At 40.9% G+C, this 22,022-nt stretch overlaps 1 protein-coding gene across 1 annotated transcript in view; it reads left to right on the forward strand.

The window, feature by feature from the left end:
- LOC126292150 (gamma-interferon-inducible lysosomal thiol reductase-like) overlaps nucleotides 1–22,022 on the forward strand; it is a 77,905-nt gene that overhangs the window by 41,062 nt on the left and 14,821 nt on the right. Inside the window, exons 3-5 of the mRNA XM_049985989.1 lie at nucleotides 1,174–1,347; nucleotides 14,965–15,111; nucleotides 20,037–20,099. Of these exons, the coding sequence (XP_049841946.1) occupies nucleotides 1,174–1,347; nucleotides 14,965–15,111; nucleotides 20,037–20,099 (384 nt within the window). The remainder of the gene's footprint in view (nucleotides 1–1,173; nucleotides 1,348–14,964; nucleotides 15,112–20,036; nucleotides 20,100–22,022) is intronic.

Raw genomic sequence — 22,022 nt, forward strand, 5'->3', positions numbered from 1 at the left:
TCCACCCAATATCACCTTACAGACATTTATTTAAAAAACTCGGGATATTCACAAAACCTAGGCAATACATATATTAACACATAAACTTTGTCATTAATAACCCATCCCAATTAAAAGACCAAAAAAAGAGAAGTGTGTAGCTACAACAGTACAAGAAAAGATAATTCTCACTATTCTGGATTAAGTCTCACTTTGGCACAGAAAGGGGTGAATATTACTGCCACATAAATCTTTGGTCATTTGCCAAATAGCATTAAAAGTCTGACAGATAGCCAACCAACATTTAAAAGCAAATTAAAAGAACTTCTGAATGACAACTCCTTCTACTCTATAGATGAATTTTTAGATATGAAGTACTAACTGTAGAAAAATTAATTAATTAATTTAGGTGAAAAAATTTATGTTAAAGTGATAAGTTCCTCATTACGAATGTCGTATTCATGATCTATGGAACAAGGTTTGATGTATGCATGTATGTAAATAAAAAACGTCTAATAAATTTAGTCTACTCAAGCTGCGGATAATTTCGATTTGGAAATAATCCAACAATGTTGACACTGTACAAAATTACTATGAATAAGTTTTATTCTTGCGTTTTTAATGATATTAGTTTCAAACAAACTGAAAAATTTATTGACACTTATTAAATTATAACACTGTACTGTTAGTTTTCTCGCAAAATCGTGGATTCAGTCTCACACTGAATGTACGTATGAAATTTTAACTGGACGACAAGCAAACAAAAAGCGATATGGCTCCACACCAGAAAATCTTTAGATGCACTTAAATTGCTTAATTCTGAATTGATGGGTATTTATTTCGCACAGGCCGCCTCGTCTCTGCTATAAAATTTTCATTGTTTTGATAAGATGCGAAATATATCACTACGTTAACATAAACTTATATGACCCACTGAATTCCGCGAATACTACTATAAAAATTGCTTCACTTGTACTTTTCCACTTGTGTAACAATGTTCCGTAAGTATTCTTGTGAAAACAGTTGACATAAAAGTTTTGCAAGAACATATACTGATATCTTATGATCACAACAACCTGATTCTTTATTAGTAACCCTCTTCCGAAGTTCGTGACGTCAATAACTAAGAGAATTTTTGTATCGCAGAAAGTAACTACTTTATAAGCTAATTATTTTTTTATTTTATTTCCACAGACGACAAAAACTTCAAGAGGATATGAATTTGTATGTCAACACGGTCCAACAGAGTGCCAAGGCAATAAAATACACTCGTGTGCAATAAAATATGTACAAAATAAAATGCAACTTCTGAACTACGTAGCGTGTATGATGAGCGATGAGAGTGACCCTGAAGCCATTGGCGAAGAGGTGAGTCTCAGAGCGTAATTCCTGTCTCTCTCTCCCTCTCTCTCTTGTAACTGCTGCCAACACGTGTGTATAGTCTTGACGCTATACGAAATTATAGTGCCACAAAGAGTGATTGAAGAGCAGAAGGTTAGTGCATGCTTTCATTCACCTGTTCAATAATGAGCCTCTGTTGTACGTCTACAAATCACATTGGTAAAGTAGTAGGTTAAACAGGCATAAAGAAGTAATTCCACTGCTGTCACTAGTAATCTTTATTTTCATATTTGTACTGCTATTTTTTAAATATTTTAATATATTTATTCCAGAATTTGTTCATGCGTATATATTTCCGCATATGCGGTATGTTTAAAAAGAACGAGCGTTTGAAATAGCTCGCCAAACAGCAGAGATAAAGCGCTGCCGCTAATGAGCGCACCTAGCGGCAGGTTTAAACAACAATCCGCCATTTGCCTCGTGTCGCTCGGACAATCAACAAGCAAACCACATTCGCTGAAGTAAGCACATGTACAGTCTGCTCGTTGGATTAGTGCAATGAAGGAGCTTCAAGAACAACGTGTGTATGGGAAATTCTGCTACAAACTTGGCAAAACTTTCACAGACGCATTTCAAATGTCTAGCGAAGCATACGGGGAGGACTGCATGTGTCACACGCAGTGCTGTGAGTGGTTTAAACGTTTTCAACAGGGCAGAATGTCGGTCTGTGACGTTTCCAAGTGTGGACGTCCTTCCATATAAACATATGATGGCCATGTGAATAGCGTTCGTGCTGCCATTCGCGGAAATCGTCGTTTAATGTTTGGAAAGTTGCTGAGGAGGTGGACATCAGTGTAGGCTTTTGCCATCAAATTTTGAGTGAAAAACTTGAGATGCGTCGTGTCAGTGCAAAATTCTTGCTGCTTTTGTTGTCTGGAGATCGGAGACAATTCCGTGTTGAAATGTGTGAGGAACTCTTTGCAAAGAACTCTTTCTTAATGCCTCTAAGTACGATGGGACTTAACATCTGACGTAATCAGTCCCCTAGACTTAGAACTACTTAAACCTAGCTAACCTACAGACATCACACACATCCATGCCTGAGGCAGGATTCGAACCTGCGACCGTAGCAGCAGCGCGGTTCTGGACTGAACATCATAACAGGCGAAGAGACATGGGTGTATGGCTATGATGCTGAAACGAAAATGCAGTCGTGTCACGTCGTCCAAAAAGAGTACACATGAGTCGGTCAACGATTAAGGTGATGTTGGTTGTGTGTGTTTTTTTTTTTTTTTTTATTACAAAGGCATTATCCAGCACGAAGTTGTGCCAGGTCAGATGGTAAATGTGGAGGTCTTGAAGCAAAGCAAGCGCTGTATCATGTATAAGATACAGAGGCGAGCGAGTGCACGGGACTTACCCTAGTTCACTGCTAGTAGCGTCACGTCATCGTAACGCGCCTGCATATAGTATTGCACCACATTTAACATAAAAGTAAAAATTAAGATTTGTGTGTAAAACTTTGTTAAAGTATAGTTCTATGTAATAATGTTTCAGGTAACAAATCTTAATGTTATAAAATTAATAGTTTACGTAAAATTCACGTTTTGAAAGAAAAATAGGAGGCGCTAAATAATGACGCTAGGAAGCCAAAATTTGGTGAGAAGGTGCAGTAAGAAGTCATTAATGAGTGGTGCTGGTTTCCAAAACCATAAAACTAAAATTGACTCCAGAATCCGCGTTTTTCGGAAAAATCAGAGGCGCGAAATAATAGAGCTACAATATTGAAAATTGGTAGGATGCTTCAGTTCACCCTAATAATAATAATGGAAATACCACAATCAGTTACCTCTTCTAGTTTTTTAGTAATTTAGTAAAAACTACTTTTGTGAGTAAAATGTACATAAGCATTATAGATTAAGTACTTTAAATTTTAATGATAAAACAAATTCTTTAAGACCAATGATCAGATAGGACAATTAACAAAGCTACACCAAGTTTTAGTCTTGTAGCATAATTAACAGCTGATACAAGTCTTGATAAAGCTATGGTTCAGAGGTAACAATCTACCGTTAGTTCCATTGTAAAAATTCTAGAGAGTAAAGTTTTAATTTTAGCGGGCTGAGATTTTCTACGTGCTTCTGTACTGCTCAGATGTATGTATACAAAAATTGAGAAGTTTGTAAAGCTATTATTAAATGTGATATTTAAGATTATGTGCCTGAGATAGCGGTCATTTGGAGGCCGCAGGCATCTGCATATGAACGGAAAGAACAGATGCTCTCTTGGCGGTACGCGCCGGAGCTATATAAAAAGAGCGGCAGAGGCAGTAGTAAGCTCACTCCGCATTAGACCAACGCCTAGTCCACGCGAGCTTAACGTCCGATCGCGCCTCGCCTCGGGTGACGTCATAGCGGGCTGTGACATGCGCGTACTTAGCAATGTAAACGGACATTGAAAATCGCGAGGACTGTACACCGTCCTGGATCGTTTAGACTTCGGTAACAAACTGTTATTGTGCCGTCCGTGTGAAGTATAATTCCGCGTGGCAAGTGGTGACTAACTCCACTTTTAAGGCGAGCATTAATTTTTTTTTTTTTTAACATTATTGCGAACTATTAATAGAGCACCGTTAGTTAGAGTAATGAACTATTCGGGAGGAACTTGCTGTAGAAGTCGCCTCTGAACTATTAAACGATTGGCTGAATTAACAATATTTAATGTCTTTAGCATTTTCAGAAGTTTCGAGTAATTTGTGTGAGCCTTTAAGATAATAAAATCTTGTTTGGAACTTTAAATTTTATTGAAGCAGCCCTAATCCCGTGAAGAACTATGGATATTTTTCGTTTAGCTGGGCTGTACAGGAATGTGGCCGTGCAGACTGGGAACTAAGGTCAGTAAGTTTCCCTTCGCTTTCTGACTGGCCACCAAATTAGTTGCCAGGCTCGCGTGATTTAAGGTGGCAATGTTCAACTTTCATTCAACATTAAACAACGACTTCTTCGCCGTCCCACATATGTTGCATCGGCAATAGTCTGTTACGTGAAATGAACATTCAAACAACGCATTCGACAACTTCTTCGCCGCCCCACAGTCTACCAAGGAAACCTAGCGCACAGGAAATGGACGTTCATCATTTATGATGGTTTTTATCAATTGAGGAAGACCGAGAACTTTATTTAGTCATTTTAACTCTTACTATGCGGCATTCTGTAACAGTTCTCTATACAGGGTGGTCCATTGATAGTAACCAGGCCAAATATCTCACGAAACTAGCATTAAACGAAAAAACTACAAAGAACGAACCTCGTCTAGCTTGAAGGGGGAAACTAGATGGCGCTATGGTTGGCCCCCTAGATGGCGCTGCCATAGGGCAATCGGATATCAACTCCGCTTTTTAAATAGGAACACCCACTTTTTATTACATATTCGTGTAATACGTTGAGAAGTATAAATGTTTATGTTGGACCACGTTTTTCCCTTTGTGATAGATGGCGCTGTAATAGTCACAAACGTATAAGTAAGTGGTATGACGTAACATTCCGCCAGTGCGGACGGTATTTGCTTCGTGATACATTACCCGTGTTAAAATCTACCTTTTACCAATTGCGAAAAGGTCGATATCGATGTATGGCTATTGTGATCAAAATGACAACGGGCGTGTGCTATATATGTTGCTCGGTATCCTGGACGACATCATCCAAATGTCCTCTTACACACATCTTGCGAAATAAACGATATGAGAAAATTCGAGAAATTGGAACCAATACAGAGGCTTCCCGACAGTCATTCTTCAAACGCACCATTCGTGAGTGGAACAGGGAACAGGGGATCATAATGGCTCTGAGCACTGTGGGACTTAACTTCTGAGGTCATCAGTCCCCTAGAATTTAGAACTACTTAAACCTAACTAACCTAAGGACATCACACACATCCATGCCCGAGACAGAATTCGAACCTGCGACCGTGCGGTCGCGCGGTTCCAGACTGAAGCGCCTAGAACCGCTCGGCCACAACGGCAGGCAACAGGGGATCAGTTGGTGGTACCAGAAGTACACTCCGTCAGTACGATGTAGCTGGAGGTGTAGATGTACACTGTATTAACGAATGTCACCAACCATTAATTGTGTGCAACAGCTTCTGCAACAAAAGCAGAGGCGCGGTTAAATATTTACGAACTAGCCAGCCACTGAAGGTATAGAATTATCGACAAGCAATTCAAACTCGATAATTTAGTTATTATATAAGTATTCGTGGACACTATCTGATCCAAAATAAAGCCACCACATGTCACGTGAGGCGGACCCGCCAGTGTAAAACTAGGCGAGGAGGCCTGCGTTTCCAATAAAGATGCAGTAACAGCAGGGGGGTTCCATCAGTAGAGCTCGGTGACTGGACGAGTACTAGTCATCGGATGCCACCTGAGTAACACCTCTTGTGAAGTAACTAAAATTATTAAATCTTTGAGAAATACATTTTCTGTTGGAGTAGATGTTAAAACAACGTGGAGCAATTACAGCTGATGTTTTGAGTCACATATGTAATACATCACTAACTCAAGGTATTTTCCCAGACAGGTTAAAATGTGCCATTGTCAGGCCTCTCTACAAAAATGGGGACACCATAGACGTCAATAATTATTGGCCAGTACCCTTGCTTACAGCATTTTCAAAAATCTTCGAGGAAATAATGTACTCAATCGTGTTTAGCCATCTCAACAGCAATGGGATACTTAGTAAATCACAGTTCGAATTTCAAAAATGTTGTACCACTGAGACTGCAATACACAATTTCACTGTCCACATAGTAGAATCATTATATACTAAAATGTCACCAATAGGAATTTTCTGTGACTTGTTCAAAGCATTTGATAGTGTGAACCAAGACATTTATTTTACAGAAATTACAATTCTATGGTATAAATGGAATAGCACATGAGTGGTTTAAGTCATACCCACAAAACAGGAAACAAAAAGTTTCTTTATATTGGTCAAGTGATTTAAATAAGGTTGCCACTTCATCTAATGGGTGAAATGACATTAGGTGTTCCACAGGGTTCAAACATAGGTCCCCTTCTCTTCTTGATATGTGTGAACGACCTCCCTCCTTATCTAAAACAAGAAGCTCAACTGACACTGTTTGCTGATGATACAAGCATCATTATTAATCCAGTATAAGAAACTCCTCTTGAAAATGATACAAATAAACTCTTTGGAAAAGTCATTAATCGGTTTTCTGCAAAATGGCTTGCTCTAAACTTTGAAAACAGGCAGTACATCCAATTTTCTGCTGCAAAAAGTACATTTCCTTCTATAAGTATAACACACCAACAGAAATCAGTAGACAGGGTAGAGCATACTAAGTTTTTGGGCGTACATATAGATGAGAATCTTAACTGGAAAATTCATATTTTGGATCTTCTAAAGCGACTGGCTTCAGCAACTTTTGCAGTCACAATAATTGCCAATTTTGAGGATATAGAAATTAGTAAGGTAACTTGTTTTGCATACTTTCACTCTGTGATGTCATACGGAATAATATTTTGGGGTAACTCAACACTTAGGAAAAAGTACTCACCGCTCAAAAGAAAGTGGTTAGAAAAACATGTGGGGTACATAGTCGCACATCTTGCAGGGATCTTTTTAAACGATTGAGAGTTGTTACAACAGCCTCACAGTACATTTACTCACTAATGAAATTTGTTCTCAACAACTTGGACCAGTTTAAAAACAACAGTGACAGTCATGATTATAATACCAGAAAAATGAAAGACTTACTGTCCTTTACTCAACCTATCTTTGGCACAGAAAGGGATAAAATATGCTGCTATAAAATTTTTGACATGTTAGTATATGAAATAAAGTGTCTGGCAGACCGCAGGAATAGCTTCAAAAATAAATTGAAATCATATCTTCTTGGCAACTTCTTCTACACCATAGATGAATTCTTGAATAGGAATAAATAAATCTATTAATATAGTATAAGCATGGTGTAAATAATAGAAATATTAATCTTTAAAACTGAACTGTAATATATATATATATATATATATATATATATATATATATATATATATATATATATATATATATATAGGGTGTCCCAGCTATCTTGTCCACCCAAAATATCTCTGGAACAATAACAGCTATTGGAAAACGACTTTCACCAGTACCAATGTAGGGCTGGGGCCCATGAATGTACATATTTGGAAACATTCTGAAACGAAAGCATATGTGTTTTTTAACACAAACTTATTTTTAAAATGGACCTCCTATATTTTTTCTTCAGCAATCCATAGCATAACAAAGCACACACACAATGGCGTTGATTGCATCGCAATATTCCCATTACATCCCGAGATATTGAGACGCGAAGTTGACGCCTTAAACACCCGACGTGCGCTGCTAGCGCACGTCCAGAGGCTCAGGCGTGAACCCCATGTTGCTCGTAATCGCGATGTGATTGAAATGTGTAATCACACCTCTATACTTATCAAGAGGTCCGAAACGAATAATACGGTGTGCTGCCATCAACTCTCAGAAGCACATAATGGTTTCTCTCTTGCACGTTTTACGTATCTACGTACACAATATGAACCAGTACCGATCGGTGTATACCCGTCAGGTTGTCTGATTTATCCTGCACACCCAAAATAAGGTTTATCTAATGCGTTATATGACCCATTGTGCCTGTCGGGCAGGGCCTGGCTCTATCTAGTCAAGTGTCCAACGTAGTTCCCACTACTACCACAGTTACCACTTCGCCTTGTTTATGATTTGCGGCCATTGCAAACTCCTGTACTCCAGTACCCTCCTAGCATCCCATTTGTTGTTGCTTTGGCGTGCAGTACACCGCTTGGCAGTGTAGTCGTGCATGAGAGTAATCTAGTGAAGGCACGGAGGTAGTACACATTGTGAATAAACGTTGTGTTGTGGAACTTATACTGTACAGTATAATTAATGTACACACATGAAGATATGGTAGAAATGTTGCTGATCTATGGAGAATGTACGTTGACGGGAAGTACTGTTAGCGAACGTTATGATTATTACGTTAATATGTCTGTTTTCTACCCTACTGTACATATCTGTACTGTACCCTGTTGTAGGTGGGAGAAATGCTGTTCAGGCAGAACGACTGTACAGAAGACGATTCCCTTGCAAGCCATCGCCTTCGCGCCGGATGTTTGGTCGTCTCACATCTCGTCTACGTGAAGCGGGAAGCTTAAATCCAAGACCTCGACATCGTCCTAGAACACGCACAGATGAACGTGCTGAAGTAGCTGTGCTCGCTACCATAGCTGAGAATCCTCAAATCAGCACACGTCAAATTGAACGTGAAGTTGGTGTGTCGAAATCAAGTGCACAGCGTATTCTTAAACGTCATAAATTTCATCCTTGCCATGTTCATTTACACCAGGATCTTCATGGAAATGACTCCCGCAATAGGGTAACATTTTGTCGGTGGGCTCAGCAAAAACTACTGACTAATCCAATTTTTTTTGCAGATGTTCTCTTTACCGACGAGGCATCATTCTCCAACAAAGGAATTGTCAATATGAGGCATATGCATTATTGGTCCGCAGAGGATCCAAAATGGCTCCGTCAGGTAGAGCATCAACGTCCGTGGAAAGTTAATGTTTGGTGTGGGACTATTGGAGATACCATTATCGGACCTTTCTTTATAAATGGCATCCAAAATGGCAGACAATACTCCAGATTTATACGACACAATCTTCCTGTTCTCTTGGACACCGTACCTCTGAACCGGAGAATGGTCATGTTGTATCAGCATGACGGATGACCTACACATGACGCCTTACGAGCACGACAACTTCTGAACCGTAAGTTCCCTGGTAGGTGGATGGAAGAGGTGGCCCAGTTAGGTGGCCTGCCCGATCTCCGGACCTAACACCACAGGGGAGCAGTGAAGGATGCTGTATACCAACATGAACCAACAACACCAGAGGACATGAAGCAACGCATTATTGATGCTTGTACAGCCATCAAAGAGGAAACAGTAGCACGAAGTAGGGCATCCTTCATCCGCAGAGTGAACCTATGTATGCAAGCCAATGGGCATCACTTTGAGCATGAGATGTGAACGCTATGTTTAGTATGTAGTGCTGGTATCACAGTGGAAGTTTCTACAAAGGGCCATTTTACCCAGTGATGTTAAGAAACATTTGTTTGCAACAATTTGTCATTTAACGCATTAGATAAACGTAACATTAATAATTATATGATAATAAAACTAATTGGTTAAACATGTTTACATTCATGTTCTATGTCCTACCTGAACTTCCCAAATCAAAACATTTTTACCTAAACAATGGTAAAACTTTTAGTCCACTTGCTCGTTTCACTAAAACCATCAACATGAATTTTACTATTACGAGTGAATGATTAACTGTCACTTGCGCTAGATCTACAGTAAAGTAAAGTTTTAACTTTGAAGGGCATTACCTTTTTAGTAACGGATTAACGATAAGCGAAGTTAAGTTTGTGACTAACGTTGCGGTACACATATATGTTACAGAACCGCATCACCCCTAGCCTATGGGATAAATACCCGCTGGAATGTACGACGTTAATGCAGGATGGCAGCAGACCGTATTATTCGTTTCGGACCTCTTGATAAGTATAGAAGTGTGATTACGCATGTCAATCACATCGCGTCCTGAGCCTCAGGACGTGCGCTAGCAGCGCATGTCGGTTGGTTCAAGCGTCAACTGCGCGTCTTAATGTATCGGGATGTAATGGGAATATTGCGATGCAATCAACGCCATTGTGTATGTACTTTGTCATGCTATGGATTGCTGAAGAAAAAATGTAGGAGGTCCATTTAAAAAAAAAAACATAAGTTTGTTCTAAAAAAACAAATATGCTTTCGTTTTAGAATGTTTCCAAATATGTACATTCATGGGTCCCAGCCCTACGATTATACCTGTGAAAGTCGTTTTCCAATAGCTGTTATTGTTTCAGAGATATTATGGGTGGACAAGATAGCTGGGACACCCTATATATATATATATATATATATATATATATATATATATATATATATATATATATATATATATGCATTTCTTGTGCACTTAACACGTTTCACATCATAACAGCTTCTGCACTGTGCAGTTGATCAATGGAACATGCAACTAACTAACTAACAGATCCACAAGAAACGTTTCAACTCTTCTGAGGCTGCCTAAGTCGACTGTTGGTGGTATCATTGTGAAATGGAAACATGAAGCAAGGACCACGAGTAAACCAAGCCCAGGCAGATACCATGTAGTGGTGGATGGGGACCATCGAGCACTGCAGAGGGTGGTCATAAGAAATCGCATGAAATCACCTGTGAGTTCCAAACTGCTGCTTGAAATCCAGATGGCACAATGACTGTGCACTGGCAGTTAAAGGGTCGAGCATCTTCTCATAAGCCGCACATTTCTGCAGTCAGCACTATGTGGTGCTTGATGTGGTGTAAAGAGTGACGCTACAAGACAGTGGATGATTGCAAACGAGTGATTTGGAGCGATGAATCACGCTGTACCCTGTGGTAAACCGATAGCACCATGTGGTTTTGTCGGATTCCTGCAGAACATCACCTGCCATCAGGTATAGTGTCAGCTGTGAAGTGTTGAGAAGGCAGTGTTTCGGTATGGGGGTATTTTTCGTGGCTAGACTATGGTCCCCTTACTGCACTTAAGGAGGCGCTAAATGTGGGAGCTTATACATTTGACAGCATTGTGTACAGCGCACAATACAGGAACGGTTTGTGGCCGAGGATTGTCTTTACCAGCATTACAACACCCCTTGTCATAAAGTTGCATTGGTTGAGGCAATCGTTTGTGGATAATATCATACCTGAAATGGATTTTCCTGCCCAGAGTCCGACCCCACCCCAATGGAACGCCGTTTGGATAAGTTACAACGTCCACTTCGGTCCAGACCATCGTATCCAACACCTCTGAGGTTTTGGCTCTTAAGGAATAACGGGCCGCCATTTCGCCACAGATATTCAAGTACCTTCCAGAAATTCTCCCCAGTTGAGCCGAAGCAGTCATAAAGTCGGCTAATAGATGTCTGGATAATTTTGAGCAGATAGTCCATTTCTTTTCGTCTTGTGGTATCCTGCCCACTGGAGTAATATAGGGTGCCTAGAATGCTGCTTCCTCGGATAGCTAAACAACAATTCAGCCAAATCACATTAATGGTTTTTATTACAATAATGTTGATTGATAATAGTTAACGTGATGTTTGTACAAAGATTCGTCGCAAGCAATTGGTGGCATAGAAGTAATCAATGTCCTTCAATGAATATAATTTCGATGCAAGTGAATGATACTGTTCTTGCAGTGCGGCTCTTCCAGTGCGGGCGAGGGTAGGCGGCGCGTCGCTTTTATTCTCTGCTAGTAGAGGCCGCCCCCGTCGTGGTGGCGTCCTAGTCAGCGTGCTGTTGGCTGACGTCGTCTCACAGCCTTCTCTGCCGTATCGTTCTTGATCTTCGTGGCGGCACTTGTTACGCCGAAATACGATAAAGACTGTTCATTTGTAACTTAGTCATGAGTCCAGTACTTCTTCTCAGTTTCATTGCACACAAAGTAACTGTGTCCATGTTTAGCAACGTTTTTAAAAGCCAGTAGGAAGACAAATAATAGTGAGTCACAAAGTGGGAGATCGTTTAGATGAACCGAAAACAGATGTACATCTTGAAATCCAGCACTCAGAACTACACTAACAATGCAAAGCCTGCATCGCACAGTCTGAACATCGTTCACATAAAGTTAATTACACAACGTAAAATACACTCATATTCAGAAAAAAGCACAACACCTTGAACAACTAGAGATAAGACCTTTATATTCACAGGGTTGGGTTGTTAGGGGGAAGAGACCAAACAGCGTGGTCATCGGTCTCATCGGATTAGGAGAGGATGGGGAAGGAAGTCGGCCGTGCCCTTTCAAAGGAACCATCCCGGCATTTGCCTGGAGCGATTTAGGGAAATCACGGAAAACCTAAATCAGGATGGCAGGATGCGGGATTGAACTGTCGTCCTCCCGAATGCGAGTCCAGTGTTATATTCACAGGACTTGCACATTAGTATGCTCTGCAGAAAGGATTAGCATGTGGACCATGCTGGCCCCATGTTTCAAGGTCAACATCGACATTGCATCGTAACACCATGTATAGGTAAAACGTGCGTGCAGGTCTCGTTGTCGCTGTAAGCCGAAAGTAATGGATCTGTGTGACTTGAACAGTGCAGCATGCCTCGCAGGCGTATGTGTGTACTGTACCGTCGGATCAGTGAGTTTGAAAGAGGGCGCATTATTGGAATGAGAAAATGTGATGCATCCATCCAGGAAACTGCTCCTCGTGTGGGACGAAGTCTTTCGGTAGTGCAACTGGTGTGTGCAGAATGATTTGCGGAAGGCCTTAGAACATGACAAGATGGGTCATGTCGCACCACGCAGACCACCACCCAGATAAGATGAACACCTCATCCGAATGACACTGCAGGACAGATCTGCGTCCTCCTTGGCGCTACAGTGTAACACATATGTACTATCAGAGGTGACAGTCCGTCGTCGTTTATTATGGCACGGGTTGCGTGTACATCGTCAATTTCTCCGCCAACCTTTAACGAATGTGCAGAAACATGCCAGATGGTAATGGTGTACGGTACGACGTCACTGTGGGCAGTAATGGCATGAGATAGTCTTTTTGGACGAATCCATGTTCTGTTTGTTTGAAAATAATTGCCGCATTTTGGTTTGTCCCAAGGAGGTGGAGTGGCATCACAGTGACTGCATTCACACAAGACATACACCGCGAACTGGAGGCCTTGTGGTGTGTGGTGCTACTGCATACAACCAAAAACCACAGTTGGTGCGTGTCCAGGGCACTGTGACCAGAGTAACCTACGTGAATGACATTCTGCGACCCGTAGCCATATCCCTTCTGCACGACACCCCAGACCCCATTTATCAGCAAGACAATGCACGAAGATCTGTTGCTGCACGAACACGTGCCTTCTTGGGGTCACAAGCCATCAGCCTTTATCTCTGGCCCGCCAAATCACCAGACTTGTCGCCAATCGGAAACGTGTGCGATATGGTGAAACACAGACCCATTGTGACCCAATGCCAACCACCACAGATGAACTTTGGAATCAGGTGATAATTCAGCATGGATGGCTATACTACAGGACTCCATTTGCGCCTTATATGGGTTCATCGATGCCATCACTCATGGAACAAGTCATCGGGGGCTATGGCGAGCCCTGTGCCTATTAGCCAACAGGACACATGTTTCACCGAGGTGAGTGAAATGCTAATCATTTCTGTAGAACATACTAATGTACATGTCCTGCAAATGTGAGTGTTCTATCTATAGTCGTTCAAAGTGTTCTGTTTTTTTCTAAACATGAGCATAGTTTTCCGTTTACACTGGCTCAAGTGGTGAAACTTTAAGCCTTTCAGACCTGACTTTTTTCTGGAGGATGGACAATTTTTATTTGTGTGGTAATGCTATTAGATGATTTTTTAAAGATTTTATATGCAAGTTTTATACAAAACTCTGTACCCATTTTCAAAACATATTTCGTATATTCGACTTCACTATATTGACCAAAATGACTGATTACGAAATAATAAATAGTCAAACGTTCATTTAATAATTATCATGCAAAATAACAAATTCGAATATACGTGCCAATATATCGAACCAAACACAACATTGTATAATGTTGTTCATCAGTTGCTACATTGTCTTCCTGATATTTTCTCGGTGAAGCCCATCAGTTGGCAGCACTTGCACACGATGGAAAGATTGAATACTCGAAAATGTATGCTTCAGGTTACCATTGCTAAAAAATACTTCTGCTGCAGCCAGGCCACAATAAAATTTAATGTACACAATTGTAGTCAGAGGATCTGAAAGGGTTAATTATAACCATCCTATCTGCCACCATTAGCTGAGTAGCTGGCATGGTAGCTCAGTGTGTTCAGTCTGAGAGCCGGTTGACCTCTGTAATAAAAAAAAAAAACTGAGTGTAAGGATCAACAAACGAACTCTAACGGATGTCATGTGACGTCCGCAACGACCAAACACAACGAAAGAAAAAAAAGTGGTCAGCGTGGCGGAATGCTACGCCATGGGGCCCGAGATCAATTCCCGGCTGTGGCAGGAGATTTTTGCCGCTCGGGGACTGGGTGTTGTGTTGTGCTCATCATCATTTCATCCCGATCTCTGAAGTGCAAGTCACCCAATGTGGCGTCGAATGTGATAAGTACTTGCCATTGGCGGCCGAACTTGCCTGAATGGGGGACACCCGGCCCACAACGCAGTACACACATTGCATTTTTCATAACCATCCTGTGTATCTGCTGATCGTCGTTGCTGACGCGCGCTATCCGCAAAAGGGATTAAAAGTGATTACGTCAAATCACGCCTCGTTGTGTGTTGCGGAGTAAATATTTAGATGAAGATTTTGAATCCTTTCTGTAGATGCTGTGACAAATTCAAGCTTTCACTGGTCACTTTTTTTTCTTTTGTCCTTTATGTTTATTTCAGCACATAGTTCTTATTCTGCCATTATTAAATATCCAATATCTACAAACCCTTCGTTTTTCATTGGTTCCAGTGCGCCCAATTGACGGGTATTCCCTGGAAGCCGATACTGAGGTGTTCGAGGGGAAGAGAGGGGACTGAATTATTGAAGTCCAATGGTGACTTGACAGAGGCCCTAGGCCCTGAGATGGAAGGTGTACCAGCCATCACATTCGACGGGGTAAGTGGGACTGCTGTCCCGTCGCAAGACACAACGCATTAAAGCGCTACAGTGCACCACATGAGTTCCTTTTGACAGTTTTATCAAGCTGGACTTCTTGAGTACAAAGAGAGCGAATTCAGCTAATAAATGCCTACTGCTGGGCCTTTTTAATACAACACGCTAGTTGAAATATATCATATTACTGAACGTAATCCGTCAGTCCAAAGAGTTACGAGATCCCCCCCCCCCCCTTCCTCTGTCCTTTTCCCAGGCTTCCTTCCCCCTCCCGCTTCCATCCTGTGTTTTCCCCACCTGCCCTCTCTCTGCCGCCCTTCTCTCCCCCGAGTCCTTTTGCAGTCCCCTCCTCTGCCTTTCCCCACTCCCTCTCGCATCTGCCGTGCCCGCTTAAGAGTCCTCCCCCCTCCTTCCCCACTTCGTTTTTCCACTCCTCCCCCTTCTCTTCCCCTCATCTTCTCCACGTCCCCCCTCCCCCACTGGCCCTGTCATCTTCCTGCCAACTTCTAAGTGCAGTGTTTCAAGTGAGTGTTAAGTGTTGTGCATCTTTTCCGAAGTGTTGCGAACGGAAATCATACTGTCGCTGGGTGTGATTTTTATATCTCTCGCGAACAGAAACCAGACTGTCGACGTGTTTTTTTAATTGTCCGTCCACTATTTTACCTGTCTGCTTCCTGGGTATTGTTTTATGTTTCAACTTCCACAATTTTCCGCCATTTTACAATTTAAGTCGCCGTTTTTATCGTCTGCTTTTATTGTTTATTATCTTCTTCTTATGTTTTAAAAATTCAGTAGGCTGAAGAGCGGCATACTAAGCTGCTGCCAGCCCGCCCCCGTCGGGGGGAATCGAAGCTCAATAAAGGGAAAGAAACGTTATGAGACAGATTCAGTGAAAAATAGAGAAAACCTAAGACGGAGGTTTTAATGCTTCACGTGTTGTAAGTAATTCCCTCACACTTTAGTAGAACACACAGAACGTTGACACAACCATGCAAAACGTCAGAAGTCGTCTGACTCGCACGCCACATTGATTCAAATGTCAGTTTTGTCATCAAAGCATTGAGCCTTCATATGAATTTCCATACTATGTCGTTATGTAGTAGGTCCACATTAGTAACATGACAACAACAAGTCTCTTCACCTGTGATGACTTTTTCCAAGGAAAAAAAAATGTTGGCGTTTTGCAGTTCAGTTAAGTCGTGGTTGGCGCCCACGCGTCGCTGTTTCTGAAAGGGAGTCGAGGTGTGCGGGGTTAGTTTTTCACACACTATTCTCTTCTTCAAAACGTTATGGAGAATGAGAATGTCTTCTATTCTGTACTTAGGGATGTTCCGTTCCTTGCTCCATGGGGATGTATAACACAGCATCACTGGCACACTACGGCCGCACGCCCACTACTTAACACTGCCTTCACGCAACTGAATGGTCGAATACGTATGTCTGTTGTTTACAGTTGTTAGTTCCAACTGCCACCATAGTCACTGCGCTGATGTCTCCTCTACAACAGTGAAAAAATCAATATCTGGACTTTTTGGACAGACGGTGCATAGATGAGGTGTACTTTTTGTTTTATTGCTGGGCTAGTATCAAGCACATGACCATTTACAGCAGATTCTTGTTGTACATATTGTCTACTTAGCACATTGGAAAGGCATTTTCTGAAAAGGTACGTATTAATTACCCAATTTGTATCCTTCTTCTTCTTCTCCTCTTGCATGCTTCCCTTATCTGCCAGAGTCTATCATCTCCTCCCATTGCAGTCCTCCATGGTTCACATCATCCTTCACCTGGTCTCTTCATCTTGTTCGCAGTCTTCCATTTGGTCTACGTCCAGTTTCTGTCCATTTTAGGGCTCTTCTCCAAAGTCTTTCTGGTCCCATTCTTTTTATGTGACCACACTATTTAACCCTACTACTCCGCATGGTTCCTCTTAGCGGCTTCATCTGTAGGGTGTTTCGTACTATTTCATTCCTCATCCTGTCCCTCCTCGTATTACCCAGGATCTCTGGTGGGAAGTACATCTCTGTCACTTGCATTCACCTCAGATCTTTCTTTGTCCAAGTCCAACATTCTGATCCATAGCTCAAAACCGGCAAATAATATGACCTGTAAATCATGATCTTTGCCTTGGCAGGTGCTTGCCAATTTATGATTATATCCAATACACAATAATAAAATTTCGAATAATTTTCTGTTCTCTCCGAAATTTAATCCTCGATGTATTCTTTCTTGTTTAATTTATTTCCTAGATACTCGAAAGCATATATTTTCATAATAATTTTTCCATTGCAAGCTACATCCTTCCTTCCCTCAGTTTTCCTGTCTATCTTTATTACTTCACTTATTGTTAACCTTACTTCCATGCCTGCCTCTTCAATTACTCTCTGTCATGCGTTTAGTTAAAAAAAAAAGGTTTAAATGGCTCTAAGCACTATGTGATTTAACATCTGAGGTCACCAGTCCCCTAGACTTAGAACTATTTAAACGTAAGCAACCTAAGGACATCACATACATCTATGCTCGAGGCAGGATTCGAACCTGCATCTGTAGCAGCAGCGCAGTTCCAGACTGAAGCGCCTAGAACCGCTCGGCCACAGAGGCCGGCTGCTTTTAGTTCTTCTTCCAATATCTGCTCATTTTCTTCCCACATCATCACATCATATGCATATGATATGAACTTTCCTTATGATGTTGCCCATGGCTACATTAAAAACCATTGGTGAGAGCATACTTCCTTGCCGAACCACCCTGTTCGCTATAATTAATTTTTTAACTACCGTCTATTATAACATAACTAAGCCATTTTTTGTGCATGTTTGTGATTCTCAGTTGCATTCCATTTGACAGTTCCAGTCTACTCAGACCTTCTATTCTAAGAGTATCATAAAACTTTTTTATATCTGTGAATGAAACTACTAAGTCCTACATTCCCATTTCTTTTCTGCAACCTATCTGGCTGCATATATGGCATCTACAGTTGATCTTCTAGGTCGAAATCCTTGTTGTTATTCTTGTTTAAATTGTGGTTCTATCTTATCCCTCATTTTCTGTAAAATTATCTTGTCACAAACCTTCATACAGTGACACAGTAGTGCAACCCTCTGTAATTCTCACAGATCGCCTTGTTACCCATCTTAGAAGTAGGTGCAATAGTTGCCATTGTACAGCCATGGGGAATCCTTCCATATGTCCATACTATCCTCATTCTATACAGCCACTGAATTCCGACAGGTCTTGAGGCTTTGATCATTTCCACTGTAATATCATCTACTCCAGTAGCTTTGCAATTTTTCATTTCTAATACTATTTTCTCTGCGTCCAAATCTTCTCTTTCTGTTTCTTCTATGATGGTTACATTCCTTTCGTCTCCCTCTGTCTTATGAAGTATATTTGTTCCATACTGTCCTTCATATAATTTTTGGAAATATTCAGTCCACACTTTCAAAGCTTCCTCTTCCTCCCATACGGGGTTTCCTTCTTTGTTGATGACTTCTGAAGTATTTTCTGTTTGGCTTCGTTGTGCTACCTAATATGCAGTATATCTTCTTATCATCCTTAAGATTGTCTTCTATTTCTTTTGTGAATTTTTCCCAAGACATCTTACCCAGTTCTATCGTTTTCCCTTGTTGCTCTACTTAGCCGTTTCCATTTGTCTCTGTTTTGTCCAGTTCTGGTTTTGTACCACTCGCTCCATGCGTTATTCTTCTTCTTCTTGACAGTTTCTGTAGTTCTCTCACTACACCATGGGGTTCCTTCTTGTAGTATTGATTTCCTTCCACATTGTAGTCAGCATACAATCTTTTCTGTTGCGCAATTTGCTTTCCCCCCATTTCGCTAATTAGGTGTCATGAGACAATAGTAATTTCCTGTCATCTGCTGTTCTTTCTTTTCCTCCAGTAGTCATTATCTTTTCCCCATTTCCTTTTTTTCTTTCTTCAAACCATTTCTTATGTCTTCCTATACGTATCCTGCCAGGCAATCCTTCAAAATTTAAGACTTTCCCTCTGAAAACATTTTTCTGCTGCTTCTTATGCTTTGGTGGTGTGTATTTGTAAATCTTTGATGTTACTTCCTTTTCCCTGAAAAAAGATGGAAGATTAATGTTTAATATCCCATCGACATCGAGGTCATTAGAGATGAAGTTCTTGCTCGGAACGTTCCAAGGGCGGGGAAGAATATCGACCCTGTCCTTTGAAAGGAACGATCACGACGTTTGCCTGAAATGATTTAAGGGAGTCATGGAAAACGTCAATCTGCTTGGCTGGAGCGGTATTCGAACCGTCGATCTCCTGGTTGCGGGTCCAGTGCGCTGAAACTGCGCCACCTCGCTCGGTCCGTGAATACTTGAAGATTTGTCTTGTCAGCCTACTGTTATTTATCCTGTACAAACTCCAAAAAATACCAGGGTTCTTTCCCTTATTGTCTTTGTAAGTTCTGCTCTATCCTGATGAATTTCGTTATTGCTTCTTATAATTTCCATGCATCTGTGCTTCTTGTTAGGCTAAAATTTTCCTCGTCATTCTTCTAACTAATATTTGTAGCTTTTCTAATTCATAATTAAGAGCTAGTGGGATTAATTGCATGTTGTAATACCTTACTTAAACATTTCTTGATATACACTTGCTATTATAAATATGTATAGTAGTTCTTTATCCTTACCATTTCCATTCTAATTGGTTTTGTATGTCTTGTTTCTCTTCTTTTTTTTTAGCATATGCTAAAGACGTGCGCTGATTACATTCGTGTGACTATACAATCATATACTGATTACCATGGTCGCATAATTGAGTAATTACATGAACGTTATCAGCAAACGTCTTTGGCATGTGCTACAAAATTACCGTTCTCCAGAGCAAGTTGTTTTGAAACCATGTACAGCTTTTGCTTATCATTCTATAAGAGTGGTTTGACCTTCGATCTATTTTCAGAAACTGGGCGATCAGTTAGCTGCAATAAACAACTTCTGGGGCGAACTTTGCAAACATTTCCCGGTGAGTGTGAAGTTTTCATTATTGGAACAATGCGTCTAGCTATCATGTCTACTTTTAAGCACTCTTGTGTGATGAATTTTCTTGTTTGCGAGATTTTAGTTTCATGAATTTGTAGTTCTGTGAACGCAAAGCCACCAATGTTCGGAAGACAAAAACTCTGGATAATTTACAGTTACTATACGAAATAAGATGGTCATAACTTCTGAACGGTCTGTGTTACTACGTTCTAATTGCACGGTTGGCCGCGGAGCATGATGGGAATTGGTAAGCACATGCGTGATTTGGTTTAGCGACGAAGCCCACTTTCATTTGTAGGGGTTCTTCAATAAGAAAAATTGGCGTATTTGGGGGACTGAGAATCCTCATTTCGCGACCGAGAAGTCTCCTCACCCTCAATGGGCGACTGTGTGGTGTGCATTGTCCAGCCACGGAATAATCGGTGCGATGTTCCTTGATGGCACGGTGACTACCGAACGTCACATGAAGGTTTTGGAAGATGATTTCATCTCCATTATCCGAAGAGACCTTGATTTCGACAAGATGTGGTTCATGCAAGACGGAGCTCGACCCCAACGAAGCAGGAGAGTTTTTGATGTCCTGGAGGAAACTTTGGAGACCGCATTCTGGCTCTGGCGTACCCAGAAGCCACAAGCGTGGGCTTCGATTGGCCACAGTATTCTCCGGATCTGGACACATGCGACTCCTTTTTGTAGGGCGATATTAAATACAAGGTGTACAGCAATAACCACAAAACCACTGCTGAGCTTAAAAGAGCCATTCAAGAGGTCGCTTTTCGTCTGCGCCACGTCATTGCCAATGATGGCAGGCATATCGAACATGTCATAACGTAACGTTTCCATGTTCAATAAAGTGTGTGCACGCCGTAGTTTGTGACTAATATACGTTTTTCTTCATATAGTTCAGTAATTGTCACTGCGTATCTACTGTGCTTTTTTTTCAATTAAAAAGCACGCAACAGTCCTATTCCATAAATTCCAGATGGAATAAAAACGAACAGGTAAACGTTCAGTACACGTTCCTGATTCACAAAACAAGATAATGTATTACCTGCATAGTTCAGAAACACATTACATCCATTTCCAGAATGAATCACACTTTTGCAAATCAAAAATGCATAGTAGGCCGGACTCAAACCTGGCAGCTTTGCCTCCAGAGGCAAGTGCGCTACAGGCTGAGTTACCCAAGCACAGCCCTACTTCTGCCAGTACCTCGTCTAGTGTCATCCAGACTTCACAGAACTACTACTGTATAATTTGTTGCAGCGGCAGCCCATTTTTAGCGGAGTGAGCAGGAGAACTTTTGCGAGGCTCCAGATGTAACAGAAGACGTACTTCCAGAAGTAGGCCAGAGTCGTAATTCATGAGTGCAGACTTACTGTTTTGTGCAATACTGGAGTTTTTTTCTTTTTGGTGGAAGCGAAGAAAATAAATGCAGTTGCTCTTCAGAGTCTTAATTTTACTATAAACAGAATTTAGTGAACAAAACCTTGGACATATATTTCATGCACAAGAAATTTTAACAAGATATCGTCAACATAAATATCACATCTGCACTTGTTGTAGTACACTAATTTTCTGATTTTGGATAACGTTTGTACTGTGGCAACTGTTACAGTACTGCTTCGTAATTTCTGTAATTTTCATTTGACGACGAGAATCGAGAGAAAATGTTCTGCAACAAGAACTAAACATCATTTTATATTGTTTAAAGTATTAAACATTTTAATGGCTCTGATCCAGAAACCGTACGCTATTTTAATTACGGACGTATATACAGCCACTTCTGTTGCACAAAATTTTGTCAGTTGACCACGTTTTCGAATTCACTAGGGAAATCTTGATCAGCACAATAAAGCTACATGGAATATCTAAAAATAAAATGACATGGACTGAAATAATATAC

Source organism: Schistocerca gregaria, chromosome 9 (assembly GCF_023897955.1).
Source record: "Schistocerca gregaria isolate iqSchGreg1 chromosome 9, iqSchGreg1.2, whole genome shotgun sequence".
Lineage (NCBI taxonomy): Eukaryota > Metazoa > Arthropoda > Insecta > Orthoptera > Acrididae > Schistocerca > Schistocerca gregaria.